This window comes from Poromitra crassiceps (genome assembly GCF_964638095.1).
Source record: "Poromitra crassiceps genome assembly, chromosome: 1".
In the NCBI taxonomy this organism is placed as follows: domain Eukaryota; kingdom Metazoa; phylum Chordata; class Actinopteri; order Beryciformes; family Melamphaidae; genus Poromitra; species Poromitra crassiceps.
Genome location: NC_139623.1, coordinates 88,413,518 through 88,431,144, shown reverse-complemented (window position 1 = coordinate 88,431,144; position 17,627 = coordinate 88,413,518). Strand labels below are relative to the sequence as shown.

The 17,627-nt window shown below is 42.6% G+C and overlaps 1 protein-coding gene across 4 annotated transcripts in view; it reads left to right on the top strand.

Annotated features, from left to right (window-relative positions):
- Window positions 1-3,413: 3,413 nt before the first annotated feature.
- LOC310785602 (RAC-beta serine/threonine-protein kinase-like) overlaps window positions 3,414-17,627 on the top strand; it is a 52,828-nt gene continuing 38,614 nt past the window's right edge. Inside the window, exons 1-3 of one of the 4 annotated variants that reach the window (XM_083646734.1) lie at window positions 3,414-3,488; window positions 5,231-5,394; window positions 14,958-15,086. In XM_083646734.1, coding sequence (XP_083502860.1) covers window positions 5,349-5,394; window positions 14,958-15,086 — 175 coding nt within the window. In that variant the 5' untranslated portion in view covers window positions 3,414-3,488; window positions 5,231-5,348. Of the gene's footprint in view, window positions 3,489-5,227; window positions 5,395-14,957; window positions 15,087-17,627 lie in introns of all 4 variants that reach the window. The other 3 variants (XM_083646733.1, XM_083646735.1, XM_083646736.1) reach the window with 3 other exon arrangements.

Here is a 17,627-nt window from a genome sequence, read left to right as displayed (position 1 = left end):
AGAATTTGATGGTAGGATCACAGCTGAGGGGTCTATAAAATTCACTGTTAGAGAGCTGGCGTAGAATTTCACATTTATAGGCTTCTTTAGATTGAACCACAACTGCGCCACCTTTATCAGCATTTCTTATCACAATGGAATCATCTTTAGATAAACAGTCAAGTGCAGTGGCGTTGGAAGTACTTTTAGGTAGGGGGTGCTGCCACCAATTCAACATTGGGGGGGACGGCTGACGGCGCCCGTAGGGCGCCAAAAAATTTGACCACTTTGTCGCCAGATTAGAGGAATATTAATATTAAGATTAGACTGTTGTGTCATTATTCAGTCACCTTTTCTCACTCACCTCCATGTCACCACTTGCTCCCACTGCTGTGTTGGAATCCTCATTCTCTCTCCCACCCTTTTTGGACTTTTAGCCATATTTAGAGGAATATTAAATTTTAAATTAACATTAGGATTATACTGTTGTGATGTCATTATTCAGTGTCTTCTCCTCTTCTCTGCAGCATTACTCAATTTACCCTCAGGACTCAGGGACAGTGATAGCCTACCTGCTATTCCTCCGATATATCCAGGGCCGGATTAATAGTACCATGGGCCCCCGGTGCTATTCATTTTCTAAGCTATTCATTTAGCCTTTTAAGGTAGTCATAAAGATTATATCTTCCAGACTGAAATGTTATAACAGAAGTGGAGTATTGGCCAGAATTACATGAACATTTGGACACTTATTCAGCGGGTATTTTGCATGTTGCGTTCAGGTGCACTGTAAAAAAAAAAAAAAAAAAAATTTTTTTTTTTTTTTTTTTTTTTACATCTCTTGCCACCAGGGGGTGCTGCAGCGCCCACCGCACCGTGCTTCCAACGCCGTTGGTCAAGTGCCTTCCTTTCATTAGGCTACATGATAAATTAGAATACCCATTATTCTGATTGGAATTAAACATAGAACCCACATCATGTTGCACTAGTCTACAAAACGTAGCGACTGAAGAGTTATTCACTGGAGGTACAAAACAATTTTTTCACTGCCCAATAAAAGGCTGTTTTTCAATTAGCCTACCGTGAATGCCGGCTCTCCTTTTACATCACATGCATACCCTCTATTGTAAGCATTCCTAGAGCCTGTATGGGCGTTCCCAGACATGCAGACTGTCGCGGTTTGTTTACCAAAATGCTGCTCGGCTGATCCCTACTCGTAAAAAAAGAAAGAAAGTAGAACACCAAACTACAAAAACATGCAATAGGCTATTAAACAAACCCATATATAAAAAGCTTTATTATATAGGTAGGCTATAGAAAATTGTCTTGCTTCCTCCAGCTAAGAACCATGTAACCTATTATTTTTTTCTTTTATCATTTCGCGGAGAGCTTTATTCTGGCATCAGTCAACAGTCTTCAGCTCGTACAAGAATCACACACAATCACACATCAATAAAACCAAAAGTAAAATATATAATTATAAATAGGCTACTCATAAAACCCAAATGGAATAGTAAATATAAACAGGCAACTGTTGGGATCAGGTGAATATAAACACGGGCTGAATATAAACTGTCTGCTCCTGCAGGCTGTATTAACTTGAAAGCTGCATAAACATTTTAAAATAATCTAAAAAGAAAATAGCTAAAAGTAAACATAATAAAGAACCATGCATGCTGGTTGGCATTCAACTATAGTCTCAACTAGCATTCAATAGATGCTGCTTGCTTCTCAAAGTTGGCTTCACTTCTGTAGCCAAACGTCCCAAGAGTACATTAAAGAGCCTGGTGACGCGAGGTTAAGGCCCAATTACTCTACGTTAAAGACGGAGACGGAGACGGACAGAGCCTTCTGTCCGTACTCTGCGTTCATTTCGTGCGTTTTCTGTCCGTCATCTGAAAGCTTACGGATACGCATGAAACGGAGCAAAACCCCACACACACTCATACATTTGACTCTCTACTGCCCACTGGTGGATGTATTGCTTAACATGATAGGCCTACTGTAGCAATCCTGTGTCTGGGAGGATAAAGCGAGCACGTTGGTCCTTAGCTAAAGGGATTGATGGTTAACGTGTTGGGCTTGTAAGTTGGAGACTTCGGGTTCGCAACCAGCCTCGCCTATGTTGTTACATTGGTGTCAGAAGTGGGATGGATGGCTGCGCGGTCATCGGAAGGCAGCCCCGAATGGGATGCGTGAGGGAGCCGAAGGTCGCCGCCAGTTGCTGCACCAAGCTGGTGTGGCGTGTAGTACGCTGAAGCGCAGGGGCTGCGCTTCCCACAGGTGGAGGTAGTGTAGCGATCCTGTGTCTGGGAGGATAAAGCGAGCACATCGGTCCTTAGCTAAAGGGATTGATGGTTAACGTGTTGGGCTTGTAAGTTGGAGACTTCGGGTTCGCAACCAGCCTCGCCTGTGTTGTTACAATACCATCGTGAAAGACGCATGGAAGTATGTGGGCAGTGACGATTACACAGTTTGAAACGGACGCATTTATTTTCGTATGAAAATGGAGTATAAATGAGCCTTTACTCGACATGGATCAGAATAGTTTCTTCTAGAGAGAGAGTGGCGTCAGCGGAGGACCAAAATGCGAGACTCATTAGCCAATGAACAGCCAGGAATGGGTATCGCGCTACTTTTGCATGCTAAAATAAAGCTGATAATGTACAATTTGATTCAAGGGGGAAAAAACCCTTTCAGAGTACAACACAAACTGTCTATTTTGCTGCAACTCGACAGTGCTGCCGTTCCTTTATCACAAAATAACTGGGATGTGGAGGCTAAATGACATCACATCCGTTTTGTTAGTGTTCCAATTGCAGAAAACTTGAGCTGGGAAGTTCGCTGTTCATTGGTCAGATCCAGTCGCTAGCCAGGCTAGCCATTGTTAGCAATAACAATTGACAACATGGCATTTTGCGCATACAAACACTGCAGCCTCATGTCCACACAGATAGAAGTTAGGCAGTGCTGTGTGTACAGCTGATTTAATGAGACACAAACAAAACAAAAGTGCTAAACAATATTACTACGATTACTACTACTGTTGTTGCGCGGCGCAGCCATCATGGATTTTTGAGGTTGGGGCTGCTGAGACTCCTACGAGTTTGGAATGGGAAATACCAGCTCTGATGACGTCACCGCCCAGCTCATTACCTTTGAAGTCGTAAGATTACCAGTCCCCAGTTATAAAGGAATGCACGATTATATCCAGGACCTTACTTCCTGCTTCCTGGAACTCTTGGGAGTAAAAAACTGGTCCATTGGAGTGAATGGAGATGTCGGGACTCTTCTATCTATATGACTCTGGATGAGCATGGGCGCCTGGCCAATCCCAGCGCTTGACTGCTGCGTAGGCGGGCACAGGGCGTGGTTTTGCCGGAACCGCGGTGGGTTCCATAATAACGCGTCAGCCCATGGTGTTTTCCTGGGTGGATGGCCTGCTCTGGATCTAGCCTGTCAAAACTGCCTTAAGAAGAGAGCAACGTGTGGTAAAGAAAGAGTGAAATGTGTGTTTAACTGTAAAGTCGTATCATTAAACATAATCGGATAATGAGACTTGTTGAAGAGCTTGTAAATTAACTCATAGCTAATCGGATGACTGTTTGACTCGCTATTAGCAAAGCTAACGTAATGTTACCTGGAACGGTACAACAAGGCATATGATCGCTAATGTAAACCAATAAACAAACACTTAACTAGCTAACTACTAACTTAAGTTAGGACAAGAATCGCATGCTGTACTACGCGAACGTTATATTAACGTCAGTAAACACTTTGAAAAGGTAAAAGGAAAAAAGCGTAGTTAGCATAACGTTAGCAGTTTTTGCTCTAAAATATGTATTTGTGTTGATAGTTTGCATCAAATAATTGCAAGTAAGCTAACGTTACGGTCATTAAATGAGTTATTACATTACACATAATTTACTTGTGTACCATATGGGTTCGGGTACGAATTGAATGCAGCGTTATTAGATGTATGGCCAAACTTTAACTGAATTATGCTAACCAGAAAAACAAATGGTAGTTCCCCGTAAACGGCTTGTTGAAAGTTAACTTGGCTCTGTAGCTTGTAGCTAACTGCTGTCAACGTTACAGTAGGCAATATGCAAGCTAAACGGCACCCTAATAGCCAACATCTACGAGTTAATATGTCGTGATTTGACTAGCAACTTCGAATAGCTGCATACTTGCAAGTTCGTCTGTGTTATAAGAAGTAACGTAGCTGTAACTAGCAAGTTCCCTGCCAGCAAATTAGTTTTAAATTTAAAGTTTTTTAAACTCTTGGCCCAAAATACGTGCCCGGTTCTCTCTTCGATTGATAGAACAACAAGCCAAAGTCTGTTCAAACATCTGGAAATCTTATCTTGCCATGCTTCTTGGAGGTAAAACTATGTTATGATCTTCTGGTAAATTGGGCATTTGGATGTTTCACCAAGCGGCACTGTATTTCTTTATTATCCCAACTCAACTTGAAGAATTGGTTCACATTGTTCACTAACATTACCCCCTCCAGAGTGTATTGGGTGGACCTTGTTAACTTGGATTGTGAACCTACCTTATTGTCTAAATCATTAGGTTGTAATCTACAGTATGACAGTATGAGAAAACCTAAAAAGACACACACTCACTCACACTCTCACTCACACTCTCACTCACACACACACACACACACACACACACACACACACACACACACACACACACACACACACTCTCTCACTCTCTCACTCTCTCACTCTCTCACTCTCACTCACACACACACACACACACACACACACACACACACACACACACACACACACACACACACACACACACACACTCTAATACATTGGCACACCATACCTAAGCTTATTCCTTGCCCATTGCTATGTTTTAAAATGTCCTGAATTATGTTATATAAAACCTTAAGGCCAAGGCTTTAAAAGGTTTTCAATACAATTAGAGATAAAGCATTTTGAGTTTTAAATTAAGTTTTAACTTTTTTCTTGATGATAAATCAATCCACACAGACCCATGTACTGTTGTTGTTGGGTATGGTTGTTTCTTCCATGCATTTCACTTGCAACATTGGTCTTGTATGTAATTTTTAACTGGCATCAACTTACATTTAACTTGATGAAACTTACAGACACCCTGTAACTAAATGGTCTAAACTAAATGCCACTTTGTCTCTGTTAAATATTTGTTAAATATTCACAGATGATCATTTTGCCTGTTTTCTTTATATATTTGTGCCATTCAGCAGGTGCTGTTCAGACTGCTGTTGACTCTGATTAAGACCTGAACAGGCCCAGAGAGAAATCCGCTGTCCCCTTCCCCAACCTCCTGCTCCTGACCCTCTCTGCAACACAGCGTCTTTTACCATGAATGAAGTCAGTATAGTCAGAGAGGGCTGGCTCCACAAAAGAGGTAAGAGCATCAAGATTAAACCATGGGTGGCAGAGCTCACTCTACACAGACTAATTTCAGTCAGGTTTAACCCTTAATATAACAAGTGCAGTGCCTGTTCCCCTCCCTTCCCTTCCCCCCCATTCACACACCATGCTATCTCATTCTTCACTCGTCGTCCCCATGCTTGCAGCACTCCCCCCAATTGGTCGAATTGCAATTGAATATTTGATACTCCACTTTCTCGGGTCCCCAGCAGCACACCCGCCAAGTTTGAAGACGATCGGACCAACGAATCTTGAGATACGTGAAAGCCATGTTCGAATTGATCGAATTGCATGAAATTCGACTACATATTACTAGTTACTCTCATTTGAAAGTAATACGTTACAATATTAATGTCTGTGTAGAGTAACTTGTTACTTATTACACTACTTTTGCATTACTTTCACCAAAATAACAGCAGTAGCAGAATGACATCGCCGCCCCGTAATCAACCCGGAAAATAATTTCAACTGTCTTGAAGTCAGTGTAAACCATCCAAGATTCTAAATGTTATCCTTTTCCTTTTTCTATTGTGATCTATAACGGTTATTTGCATGAAAACACACAATTTGATTAGGAAATGATTGTATCTTTATTTAAATATGTGCTTTGATAAAAAAAAAAGTAACTTAATTTGTAACTTTATTTGTTACTTGACAAAGTAACTGGTATAATATTACTGAAATCCTATTGGTAATAAGTTATATTACTGAGTTACTGCTAAAAGTAATATATTACATGTAATATGTTACTTTTCTAATGAGTTACCCCCAACTAGGGGTCGACCGATTATCGGCATCTTCAATTATCGGCGTGGCATTTTGCCGATTATCTGTATCGGCATTTTCATTGGCCGTTTGCCGATATAATAAATTAATTAAAAAATGCGCTAAGTTGGCCCTGCTGCAGCTGGAAGAAGCCTCTGTCTCTCCTACAGTAGTTCATGCTCCCTGGTGATCTGGAGCAATGTCCCACCCACAGCGTTATCTTTTTTTTGGTATATTGTTTTTTTATTGTTTCTTTTTCAGACATCGGTTCAGTACCGTTAGAAATTGGGTGTGCACACCGAAGCAAAGAACCAAACAAAACAACAGACTGAACAGAACCCATAACAAATAGTCTTCAGATAAACTGCGTGTAAGAATATAATGCAACAGCAACATTGACCATGTGAATGCTTGGTCTGAAAATAAACTGTTTTCTCCCACCTCATGAATCCCACATCCAGTTGACCGTACAGGTTTGGTTTTAAATTATCAAAAACAAACAAAGACAAAAGGAACAAGACAAGACAAGTAAACAAACAAATTCAAACGGAAAAAATAAATGAAAAATGTAAACAAAAAGCAAACAAACAAACAAAAAACTTTACAACATGGTGCTACCAACCTACTAAAATATACTACTGTTTACAACAGACACTGTACCTAAAATCTCGCACCGGGAGTCCATGAGAGGAAGTGGAAGTTACTCATCTCTGACCTCATCCAGGTAGTCCAGAAACGGGTCCCAGATGATCGAGAACTTCCTGATTGAGTTAGTCCTCAGAGACCTGAGTCTTTCCATGCGCACTACTGAGACCATGTCTGTAAGCCACAGCTGAAAGGAGGGTGGAGAGGGGGACTTCCAGTCTTTCAAAATAAGTATTTTGGCGACAATCATCCCCTGTGTCAGGGATTGCTGCACAGCCATGGGGAAAAGTAGGGAGGATTCTGAGCAGCCAAAAATGGCAAGTTCTGCCTCCGGCTTAAGAGTTACTTTGGAGGCCTTAGAATACCAGTCGAAAACTTTAGCCAAGAATCCGAATATTAAAGGGCAAAGCCAGAAAGCGTGTGACAGTGTACCCTCTAACACCTGGCACCTATCGCAGTGGTGACTGAGACAGATGGGTAAATCTTGTGCAATTTCGATTTGGAATAGTGAAGACGGTGAGTACCTTTGAATTGGTCAGCTGGTGTCGGCTGTTGACTGAACAAAATTGGACCATAGACAAACTCCTATCCTATATAGTCTGCGACAGATCAACACCGAGTTCATCCTGCCATGCCTCTCTAATCCTCTCAGTGGAGGCCCTGTTATAGTTATCGAACAAATGTACTAGTCTAGAAATAAGGTGCGTGGAGTGGGGGGTACTCAACAAGACCTCAGAAAAAGTGTGTTAGTCTGGGAGAACTTCAAAGTCTCGAAGCTTAGAACGTACATAATCGCTGATTTGTAGATATTTGAACCAATGCGTGTTGGGTAACTCAAATTTCCTCCTCAGAAGATCAAAAGAGGCAAAATGGCCATCTATGTATAAGTCTCTGATTGAACAAAGCCCTTTCTCACTCCAGGCACGATAGGTTCTGTCTGACCGCGCGCAAAAAGGTGTGATTAAAACAAATTGGTATATGAGCGGAAGCATCTGCTATATTCAGAACTCTTCTGATCTGGTTCAGGATTTTGAGAATTTAGAGTTTTTCACCACAAAACGTAAATTCTGGAGAGCCATTTCCTTTTTAGAGAATAACATTGCTGACAGGGAGGAGTCTGTGATAGAGCTGGCTTCCATCTTTAGCCAAAGGGGGGTCCCAGGAATGAAGCTGTCAGGAGTCCCCTGTCAATTGTAAAAAGGGAGTCCCGCACACCGTCCAAACTTGCAAATAAGAATTTATTCTGTGACGTTTCGGTCACCGACCTTTTTCAAACACATGCCAAAACATCAAGACTCTAACGTTAGCAGCTCAGGAGTCCCCTGTCGCCAAAACATCAAGTCTCTAACATTAGCAGCCCAGTAGTAGTAACCTGGGTAAACCCAGCCTCCACGTGTGCTATCAGTCACGAAGAGTCTGGACGCTGGGCTATTCAGAGCGATATCTGGCGGACAGGGAGGGGCGGGTGTACCTCCCTTGATAGACCACTCCATCAGCCAACCAGCTTAGCACACAGAGCACATGCGCAGTGCAACATATGGCGTCATCTAGTGCTGCACGATTAATCTAATCGCAATTGCGATGTCAGCACGTGCGATTACATAACCGCAAAAGTGTGTGATTATTATTTTCACGTATTTTTGAGTGTGTGTGTGTGTGTGTGTGTGCCTCTAAACGTTACACGCGACGCAGCAAACACGTTTCTCTGCCATCACACTGGGCATCAACACTAGTGGGAGACTTCTCCCATGCACTCCCGCAAATAAGTAATGTTATGCGCAGCAAGGTTACATCTTACCGAGAGGGAGAGAGAGAACATCCATGATCGTTAACAGCGAGCTATGCTAATAACTAGCTAGCCGTTCAGAAACGCATGTAAACAGCCGTGTGATTAGTGAGAACGTCAGTAAAATAAGGAGAGAGCTGCAGGTGCTTATACAGAACTAGTGCACGATTAAGTGCACAGTGGGTAGTGACCCGCTGTGATGAAGAATATAGCGAGATTAACAAGGTTGATAGTAGCAGCAAAACACTGTCAGCACATCCAGACTTTTAACTAGCCTGTCACAGGACGCCTTCATGGTCCCTTGATAAAGTCTGCAGATGCACGATACCTCACCTCTCTCTCAAGCATGGATTATTAAAAGAACTGGATAGGGGACGAGCCACGCCCACCCATGCATTCGGACGGAGGCTGCTCACTGGCGCATGAAGTCATCATGGGGGGTTTTTCTTCCTGGTTTTACTTCCTGACCATGCGGCCTCAGGCGAAGTGCGCATGTGTGCCATGACGTATTCCATGACGTCTCCCACCCCTCCCACCCATGGATGTATTAAAAGAAGAAAATACACCCGTATATGGCTCTTAGTGGCTTCTGAAGAGAAAATGCCCCATAAAAAAATATTTTATCATTAAAAGAGTCGTTTTATACTTTGAGTGACACCCAGAAAAAATTCCCCTGGGTTTAACAGCTCCCGGGGTCCCCATGCAAGTGGATGGGGATTTTCCTTTCTGGGCTGCATGGCGTCACGTGATTTGCAATACAGAGCTTCGCCACCATGTTCAAGTGGCTTCACAGCCCAGTGCTATTGCTGGGGGCTTGGCTCTCAAGAAGCGTCACGTGAGTGTGGCGTTTACAAAATATGTCGCTACAAAATAAATAAACGGGGTGCATGATTGTATTACTGGACAGACATGTAACTAACTTTGCAGTCTGAGCCATCTTCTATGTGCTGTAACACAGTGCAGTTTCTATGTTTCTGTTTCTTTTTTACATGTTTGGGACAGGCAAATGTCTCAAAATGTTTTATTTTTTTGTAAAGATGATTTTATTTCAAATTGTTTTATTTATTTAGTTTTAATATATTTTAAATTGTAATATATTTCATGTATTTTAGTCTGTGATATGTGAAACCGTGGTATTTTTGTCCAAGGTAAACTCATGCCGGCACATCCCTAGATACCATGTGTTTATTATATCGCAATCGCAAATCGCAATATTGTCCACCATAATCGCTAATCGCACCTTTCCCCCAAATCATGCAGCACTAGCGTCATCACTCTGCACCCTTTATTATTAGCAAAGGAGCTAACATTAGACATTCGGTACTGCTAGCACGCGATGGCTACCACCAATGTGAATGATTTTTGCAGGTTTTGCAAGAAAAACCTTCGTTTTATATATAATAAAGATTCATATTTATCTCAGTGGCCTGGACACATTTACGTCCGTTATACCGGACGAAATGGTCTGTGTGGTGCTGTGGTGATTAGCTCATGTCTTTGTAGCATTATGATTTAATTCATTATGGAAGATAAATGTTGGTTTACCAGATGCAAATAATTTCGTACATAGCCTCCATGTAAAGTGACGCTATGGGCAGACCATTTGGGCTCTATAACGTTATGTAACGTGACGATCACATTTCAATAAATATAGTTTTTGCAGATTTGTTTAATGCTCTTCTGTATTGGACATTTAAAGCTGATACACACTAGGGATATAAACAGTTAACCGGAAGTCGGTTAACTGCCGTTGAGAACGTAACCGGTTAAAATTAATTAACTGCAATTAACCGTTTTGCCCGACTTCAAACTCTCCAGAGCTTTCACTGCGTTATACCTCCAGTCCATCCAGTCAATCCCCTCCCCTCCCGTTTCAGAAAACTCCCGACAGCATGACCCGCCCTATTCTGCCTTTGATTGCCTTACTAACCTAAACTAACCAATCGCCACTCCTCATGCCTAAACCTAACCCAATCAAAGGAAGAGTTGGGCGGTTCTAGCAGTGCAAGGAACCAACAAAGGAGGATAAGACGTGTCTGTCATATGGAAGTGCTTGCTTATATCGCTATTGCACTTGACAGCTGTAAAAATGCAAGAGGGTGATAGTTGCATCAGCCTATATCGAGACATATAGCCAAACTTTTGTGGGGATAAATAAATTGAAAACTAGTCAGATATGACTTGAATGCCACTTGTAAAATCATCCACAGGTTAACGTTATTACGACGGTGCGACCACTATTTTGACTGGCGGCGTTTGGGCGGTGTGACAAAGGCAAGCGCTCACTTTTTTTTTTGCATATTGCCACCCCACGTTATCGCCTGAATGCGTCTGAATGCATCAGGAACTTCACAGTGAGACATGTGCGTTATGGAGTCGTGAGAAAAGTGTTTGACAGAGATCTCATTGTGGATGCAGTGTATGGAGACATGTGCACGCGTTTTGGGCATAGTGCCCAATTCTGTTCTTCAGGCTCTCCTCCACACCGCACTCCACTCCTCCCCACGCCAACTCTAAACCATCGAAAAAACTGACCATTTCCAGCTGTTAAACAAAGACCCCTCATGTCTAGAAAGGTAAAACCGTAAAATATCCTGCTCTGGCTAGCCGGACATGGTCCAGACTTCATGTTTAGAAGTGGCTTAAGTATGGGTCTGAGTAGCAGTTAAAAATCACCACCGATTATTACATTTGAATTGTTGTTGTCTGAAATTAAATCAAAAACTCTTACATTTTTTTTGGGGTCATCAATGTTGGGGGCATAAATGTTGAGTAAAAATAAAGGAAATGAATTGATGCTGCCTGAAACTAAAACAAAACGTCCATTAGGTCGCGCAATAGCCTATCCGAGGGCTCAGAGATTAAATCTGATACCTCAGCACTCTGTTCAGCCTGCACTGGACAGAGGGACAGAGAGGCTCATCGGGGCTCTGCTGCCTGTAAGCGAGTGCAGCGGACTCGACTGGTTGGCTGTGTTAAGGTAAAAGCAGCAGATATTGCCATGCCGAAGTTGAAATAAAGTGTATATACATCATAATTACCTACGCTGACATTGCAAAAACACCACAATCTTATGACCGATTCGTATGAAGCGCTGCCTGGCAGCCTCGCACAGTGCAAAGTGTGGACTGTGGAGATAGGTCTGTCTATGCGAGAGAGATGAAGCAGTTGCATTGAAAATGCGCGCATGCACTTAGTTGCAGTGATAACGATAACAAGATAATAGAGCTTATTTGTGTACTAATAGCATAATATATCTTTGAGTAACGTTGGTGCCTGCTGTGCAACTCAAACTTATCACCACTGGTGTTGTAAGGGCAGTAGCCTACTAACGTCACTAATGGCGTTATAACCTGGACAGCCCAGGTTGAGTCGTGCTAGTTTTGGTCCCTGCTTTGTTGAGGTTCCAGCCGGTACCATATGGTGACGTGAAAACACTGCAGACGACTGATTGGTCAGGCAGAATCGTGTTTACTGTATCTACTGTCAATGCTGGATACCAGTTTAGTGGGGCTTACCTTCTCTTCTGTTATTTCCATCAGTCTTTTGTGTTGCTGCCTTCGGCTCTGGTGAAATAAAATCGATCTCCTTGCTCAGCCTTAACATGACTGTTTTCAATTGTTTTGAGAGAGAAAAAGTCTGCTGCTCGGGAACCCCTTGTAGTTGTGTGTAACGTCGGCTCCGCTAGGCCGGAGGTGGGGGTTTAGCGAAGCCGCGGTCTTGCCTGGTGAGTGGCCACCGGGGTAGTGGCTTCCCTTCTCCCCGTAGCATAACCCCCGTCCCCCGCGCAGCACATGCATGTAGGCTAAATAACAACAAATTGATTCTCCTGGCCGATTGTCACATTTGCCCATGTACGTCATTTAGAGGCACCAGTATTTCATAACCAGTTTAAAAGTTCCATGTATGGATTTCATTTTAACGTTATACATTATAGCCTACTTGGGCTATGGGAGGAGGGCAGATATGCGGTCGCTATGATGACCAGGTGTGGGCGGAGGCGAGTAAACTTGCTATGGAAGCAAAGTCTATATCAAGCAGAGACGAGTAAGGCCAGGTAGAGTAGAGCTGTACTGTGCTGTTATATGTGGTGGAAATGAGCCAAAAGTAGTGTGTGGCCCACACAGTGTGGGGCACTAGTTTTTAATTCCATAGAGTAGTAGCGTGTCCACAGTGTAGCGTCGCTCTTTTTGAATGAAATGCCCATGGTTATCAGTAGCGAAGCTGTTTTATTGATCCAGTAGTGTAGCGTCCGCTAAATACATTTGCACTGGCATGTCTGGCAAGCAGAGCAGAGTTTTTTCTGTTCTCTCTCTGTTTGGAACAAGGAACCAAATAAACTAGGACGAGACATTTCGTCAGCGGACTCTGTTTGTTTGGAATTAAACAAGGAACCGAATAAACAAGGATGAGACATTACGTCAGCGGATGCACAGATAAACGTGTTTGTGTCAGTATTTTCCTTTGAGAACCTGGGGGTGAGGTTAGTGTCAGGTGTAAGCTGAGGGAAACCCTCTATTATTTTGTTACTGTGTTGAGTCAGTGGTAGTTTCTAATAGAGCTGTGCATCTTCACTGATCTCACGATTCGATACGATTCGATTATGCAAGTCTACGATTCGATTCGATTCGATTATACGATGCATCTCGATGCATCTCCGATGCATCTCGATGCATCGCGATGCATCTTAAATCAATGAATCACTTTTTCCGCAATACATGATTTATTTTTTCTCACTTTCTTTTTTCTCACTGTGTGGCTACTTTTAAAATAAAAGTGCATTTGGAATTGCATTGTATTATGATCCATAATTAAAATAAACAACTGCATGTACTTACATTCTATTTTATTTGATTATAAAAAAAAAAAAAAAAAAAAAAAAAAAAAAAAAAAAAAAAATTAATAATCGATTTTTGATATTTGTTAATCGATTCAGAATCGTCCTATTAAGCATCGCGATGCATCTCTGAATCGATTATTTTCGACAGCTCTAGTTTCTAAAAGTATACGTCCCCACAGATTTATCTTGATAATGTGCCAAAGTCTTCTCTAGATTGAACACATACACACACACACACACACACACACACACACACACACACACACACACACACACACACACACGCAGATCAACAACACTTTGCTTAATGTTAATAGTATGACTATTTCAATTAATATTGCAGTTGGATAAACTGAAGAAAATGCATTTCAACAATGGGTCGTATTATTCTAAATTTTGACACCAAGATTTTCATTTTTACTGAAAATGTATATTGTATATGTATATGTATTGGTCGATCCCTACCCCCAACACTGGTCCCCAGCAGCACACATGCGAAGTTTGAAGTCGATCGATCAGTACAGTACAGTAGTAATACAACAGCAAACACAACAGCATTATGCTGTGAGCCTGTTATAATTCAAAATACTTACGGTAATAGCAAGCAACACTTAAAGGAGAATTTCGTTTTTTTTTAACCTGGACCCCTCTCCTCACATTAATTATGATCTGACGACTCACCCAGCGATCTCCGTGGCGTTTCTGGCCCAGTTGGCCAGCCGGCAGGAAAGTATCGCGGGACTTGGCGAGACTTGGTGACCGAGATCACGAATGAGGTAATTTGATCCCTGGGAGACACCAGGAAACAGCCCCGGGGGGAATATCAGTCTGGTGGTTGTTGAGGGATGAGATTATGACGATATGTGGCGAAAACGGCAATAAAACTGGCTATTTAGATGCAGGAAAGACAGGCTGCCACTTGGCCCCCACGGAGCTCTATTTTACAACTGGATTGGAGAGTATTGATCTCAAAACAACGCGTAGGATGGCCAGAAACGCCGTGGAGATCGCTCGGTGAGTCGTCGGATCATAATTAATGTGAGGAGAGGGGTCCAGGTTAAAAAAAACGAAATTCTCCTTTAACTAGCCTGTACTGTACTGTACTGTACTGTACTGTACTGTACTCTCAACCTAGTGACATCATTAAGCAGCACCCTAGTTGGCGAAAAGGTGAAATGTTGTTAATCTTTCTACAAAACTACTAGGTAAATTTCAGACTTGAAAGCTGTGTCCTGTCTTGTTTGAGGTGAAATGCAAATGGATTAGAGTCATATGATTAAATGTTTCATGTCCTCTTTAAGGTTAGCTGCAAGGATAGCTGCATTATTGCCGAGATTTCAACAACCGGACAACATATTTTAAAGCTGCTGCCCCCATAGGAAGAGCGTTACTCGAAATGCGTTTTATAATAAAAGTTTTAGCGCGCTGATAATGAATGGAAATGTTCATAGTGGGCTTATGCAGAATATACTCAACAGTGCATCTTTTATGTCTTGTCCAGGTGAGTACATCAAGACATGGAGGCCCAGGTACTTCATCTTGAAGAGTGATGGCTCCTTCATCGGCTATAAAGAGAAGCCTGATCTAGCCGACCAGAGCTTACCACCGCTCAACAACTTTTCAGTGGCAGGTCAGTCCTCCTTTTCTCTCCCCCATTTTCAAAGCTTCTGACCCAAGCACGTGAGCGTTCAATCAGGGCCTGAATTTCAGTGAGGCAGATTCAGCAAAGACTGTGATGTGTTACTTTCTTAGCCTTCCTAGTCAAAGCCTTCCGACCGTAGTCTAGATGCCCCGGGAAATGAAAGACGAAATATCCACTTTTGCTCATGCAAATTTTATTAATTAATTTCTTCCCTCACCCTCATTTGGCCAGAATGACATGACTATTTGGACACTTATTCAGCGGGTATCTTGTATGTTGCGTTCAGGTGCACTGTATTATTATTATTATTTTTTTTACAGTGTATAGAGTAACCGGTAGGCCAGAGGCCAGTAGGAGGAGAAATTGACGGCTACCGGGGCTTGGGGAACTCCCTGCTCTTACCCTGCTCAACTGTTGAGGCCCCCGTCGTCCATGGCTAACGTTAGTTATGTTACGTTTCGCTTTGTCCTCATTACCGTGGTGTGTCCGTGCCATGCAAGGTCGATTTTATAACGTTAGTTTGCAGCTAATATGCTTTTTACTTTTACAAAATGTGAAGTGTTCCCATACTTAAGATAAATAAAAGTTTTCACTGTCACCGCCATGTTAGTACCATGGTCCTGCTGCTCTCGTCTCCATGGAGACAACACGTGACGTAGTCAGTCCGTGACCGCGACACAGGAACGCTGTCATATACCGACCTCCTAAATATAACAAGGACTTCATCATCAATGACTTTTCCGACTTCTTGGCTGGCATTATGCCAAAATATGACAGCTTTTTAATTGTCGGAGATTTCAATATCCATGTCTGCTGTCCTTCTAGGCTGCTGGCCAAAGACTTTTTAAACATTATTGACTCTTTTAATCTTGTGCAGTCTGTGATAGGTCCTACACAAGAGCATGGACACACTCTCGATCTGGTTTTTTCATGTGGTCTACCTGTTTTTAACATTGAAGTATGCGATGCAATTTTCTCTGATCACATGCCGGTTTTATTTGAGATTTCTCTTCCCTGTCATTTACCTAAACAGTGTGCTCCAGCTCGTTTGTCTCGTGTAGTTAAGCCTTCCAACGCTGCTCAGTTCTCGGCTGCTTTTAAAAATGCCGCTGTGACTCACTCTGAGCTCTCCCTCTGTACTGAGGAGCAAACCACCCTGTTCAATTCCACTTGCCGTAACATCCTGGACACTGTTGCTCCTTTCAAAATCAAACGTCCCAAACCTAAACTGGAACCTTGGTTGAATGACACTACCCGTGCTGCCAGACAAGAATGCAGGCGAGCCGAACGCAAGTGGAAAAAGGACAAATTGCAGGTGTCTTTCAGCATGTTAAAGGACAGCTGGTATAAATACCAGAAAACAGTTAAAGCTGAAAGGACCAAACATTTTTCCGATATTATCGCTAATAATTGCCATAAACCTCGTGTTCTTTTTAGCACTATAAATAGTATTCTTAATACCCCCCAATCAGTCTGTCTTGAACCTACCTCGGAAACCTGTGAAAAATTCCTCCACTTTTTTTCTGACAAGGTTGAAACCATTAGAGCCAGCATCTCACCCCCCTCTGTATGACCCATCTGTCCCTGTCACCTGCTCTGCTGTTTTTGACCAGTTTGAGCCTGTGTCTGTGTCTGACTTAAAGGACACCATCGCTCATATGAAACCTTCAGGTTCCCCTAGAGATGTGGTCCCCCCTCGCCTTTTTAAAGAGGTTTGCGACACTATCGGACCCGACATCCCAAAAATAATAAACAACAGCCTTGCCTCAGGTGTGGTTCCCACTAGTTTTAAGCACGCTGTGGTGCAACCTTTAATTAAAAAATCCAACCTGGACACCTCGGTCTTTTCTAATTTTCGACCAATTTCCAAGCTCCCATTTCTTTCAAAACTTTTAGAGAAAGTTGTGCTCACACAAGTACAATCTTTTTTAGATTCCCATGGCATTCTTGAGGTGTTTCAGTCTGGTTTTAAAGCCCGTCACAGCACTGAAACGGCGCTTTTAAAAGTTTTTAACAATCTTTTTTTAGCCACCGACTCTGGGAACTCTTATGCTCTTATGCCATTCTTATGCTTTTAGACCTCACAGCTGCTTTCGACACAGTGGACCATACCATCCTCCTCTCCCGCCTGGAGCACTGTGTCTGCATCAAAGGCACTGCCCTAGAGTGGTTCAGGTCCTATCTGACTGATAGACGCTTTTCTGTGAGCCTCGGTGACTCAGAGTCCTCCTCAGCGCCCCTTCCCTGTGGGGTCCCCCAGGGCTCAATTTTTGGCCCTATCCTCTTCACTCTCTACTTACTTCCCCTAGGGTCTATTTTCCGGAAGTACGGCATCTCGTTCCACTGTTATGCGGACGACACGCAAATTTACCTGCCCCTGAAATGCACGGATGCAAACTCCCTAAACCCCTTGTTGAACTGTCTAAACAACATCAAAGCGTGGATGGCCTTAAACTTTTTAAATTTTAACGACAGTAAAACTGAAGTCCTGATGTTTGGTCCCAGTGGTTCCCCTCACATGGACTTGGG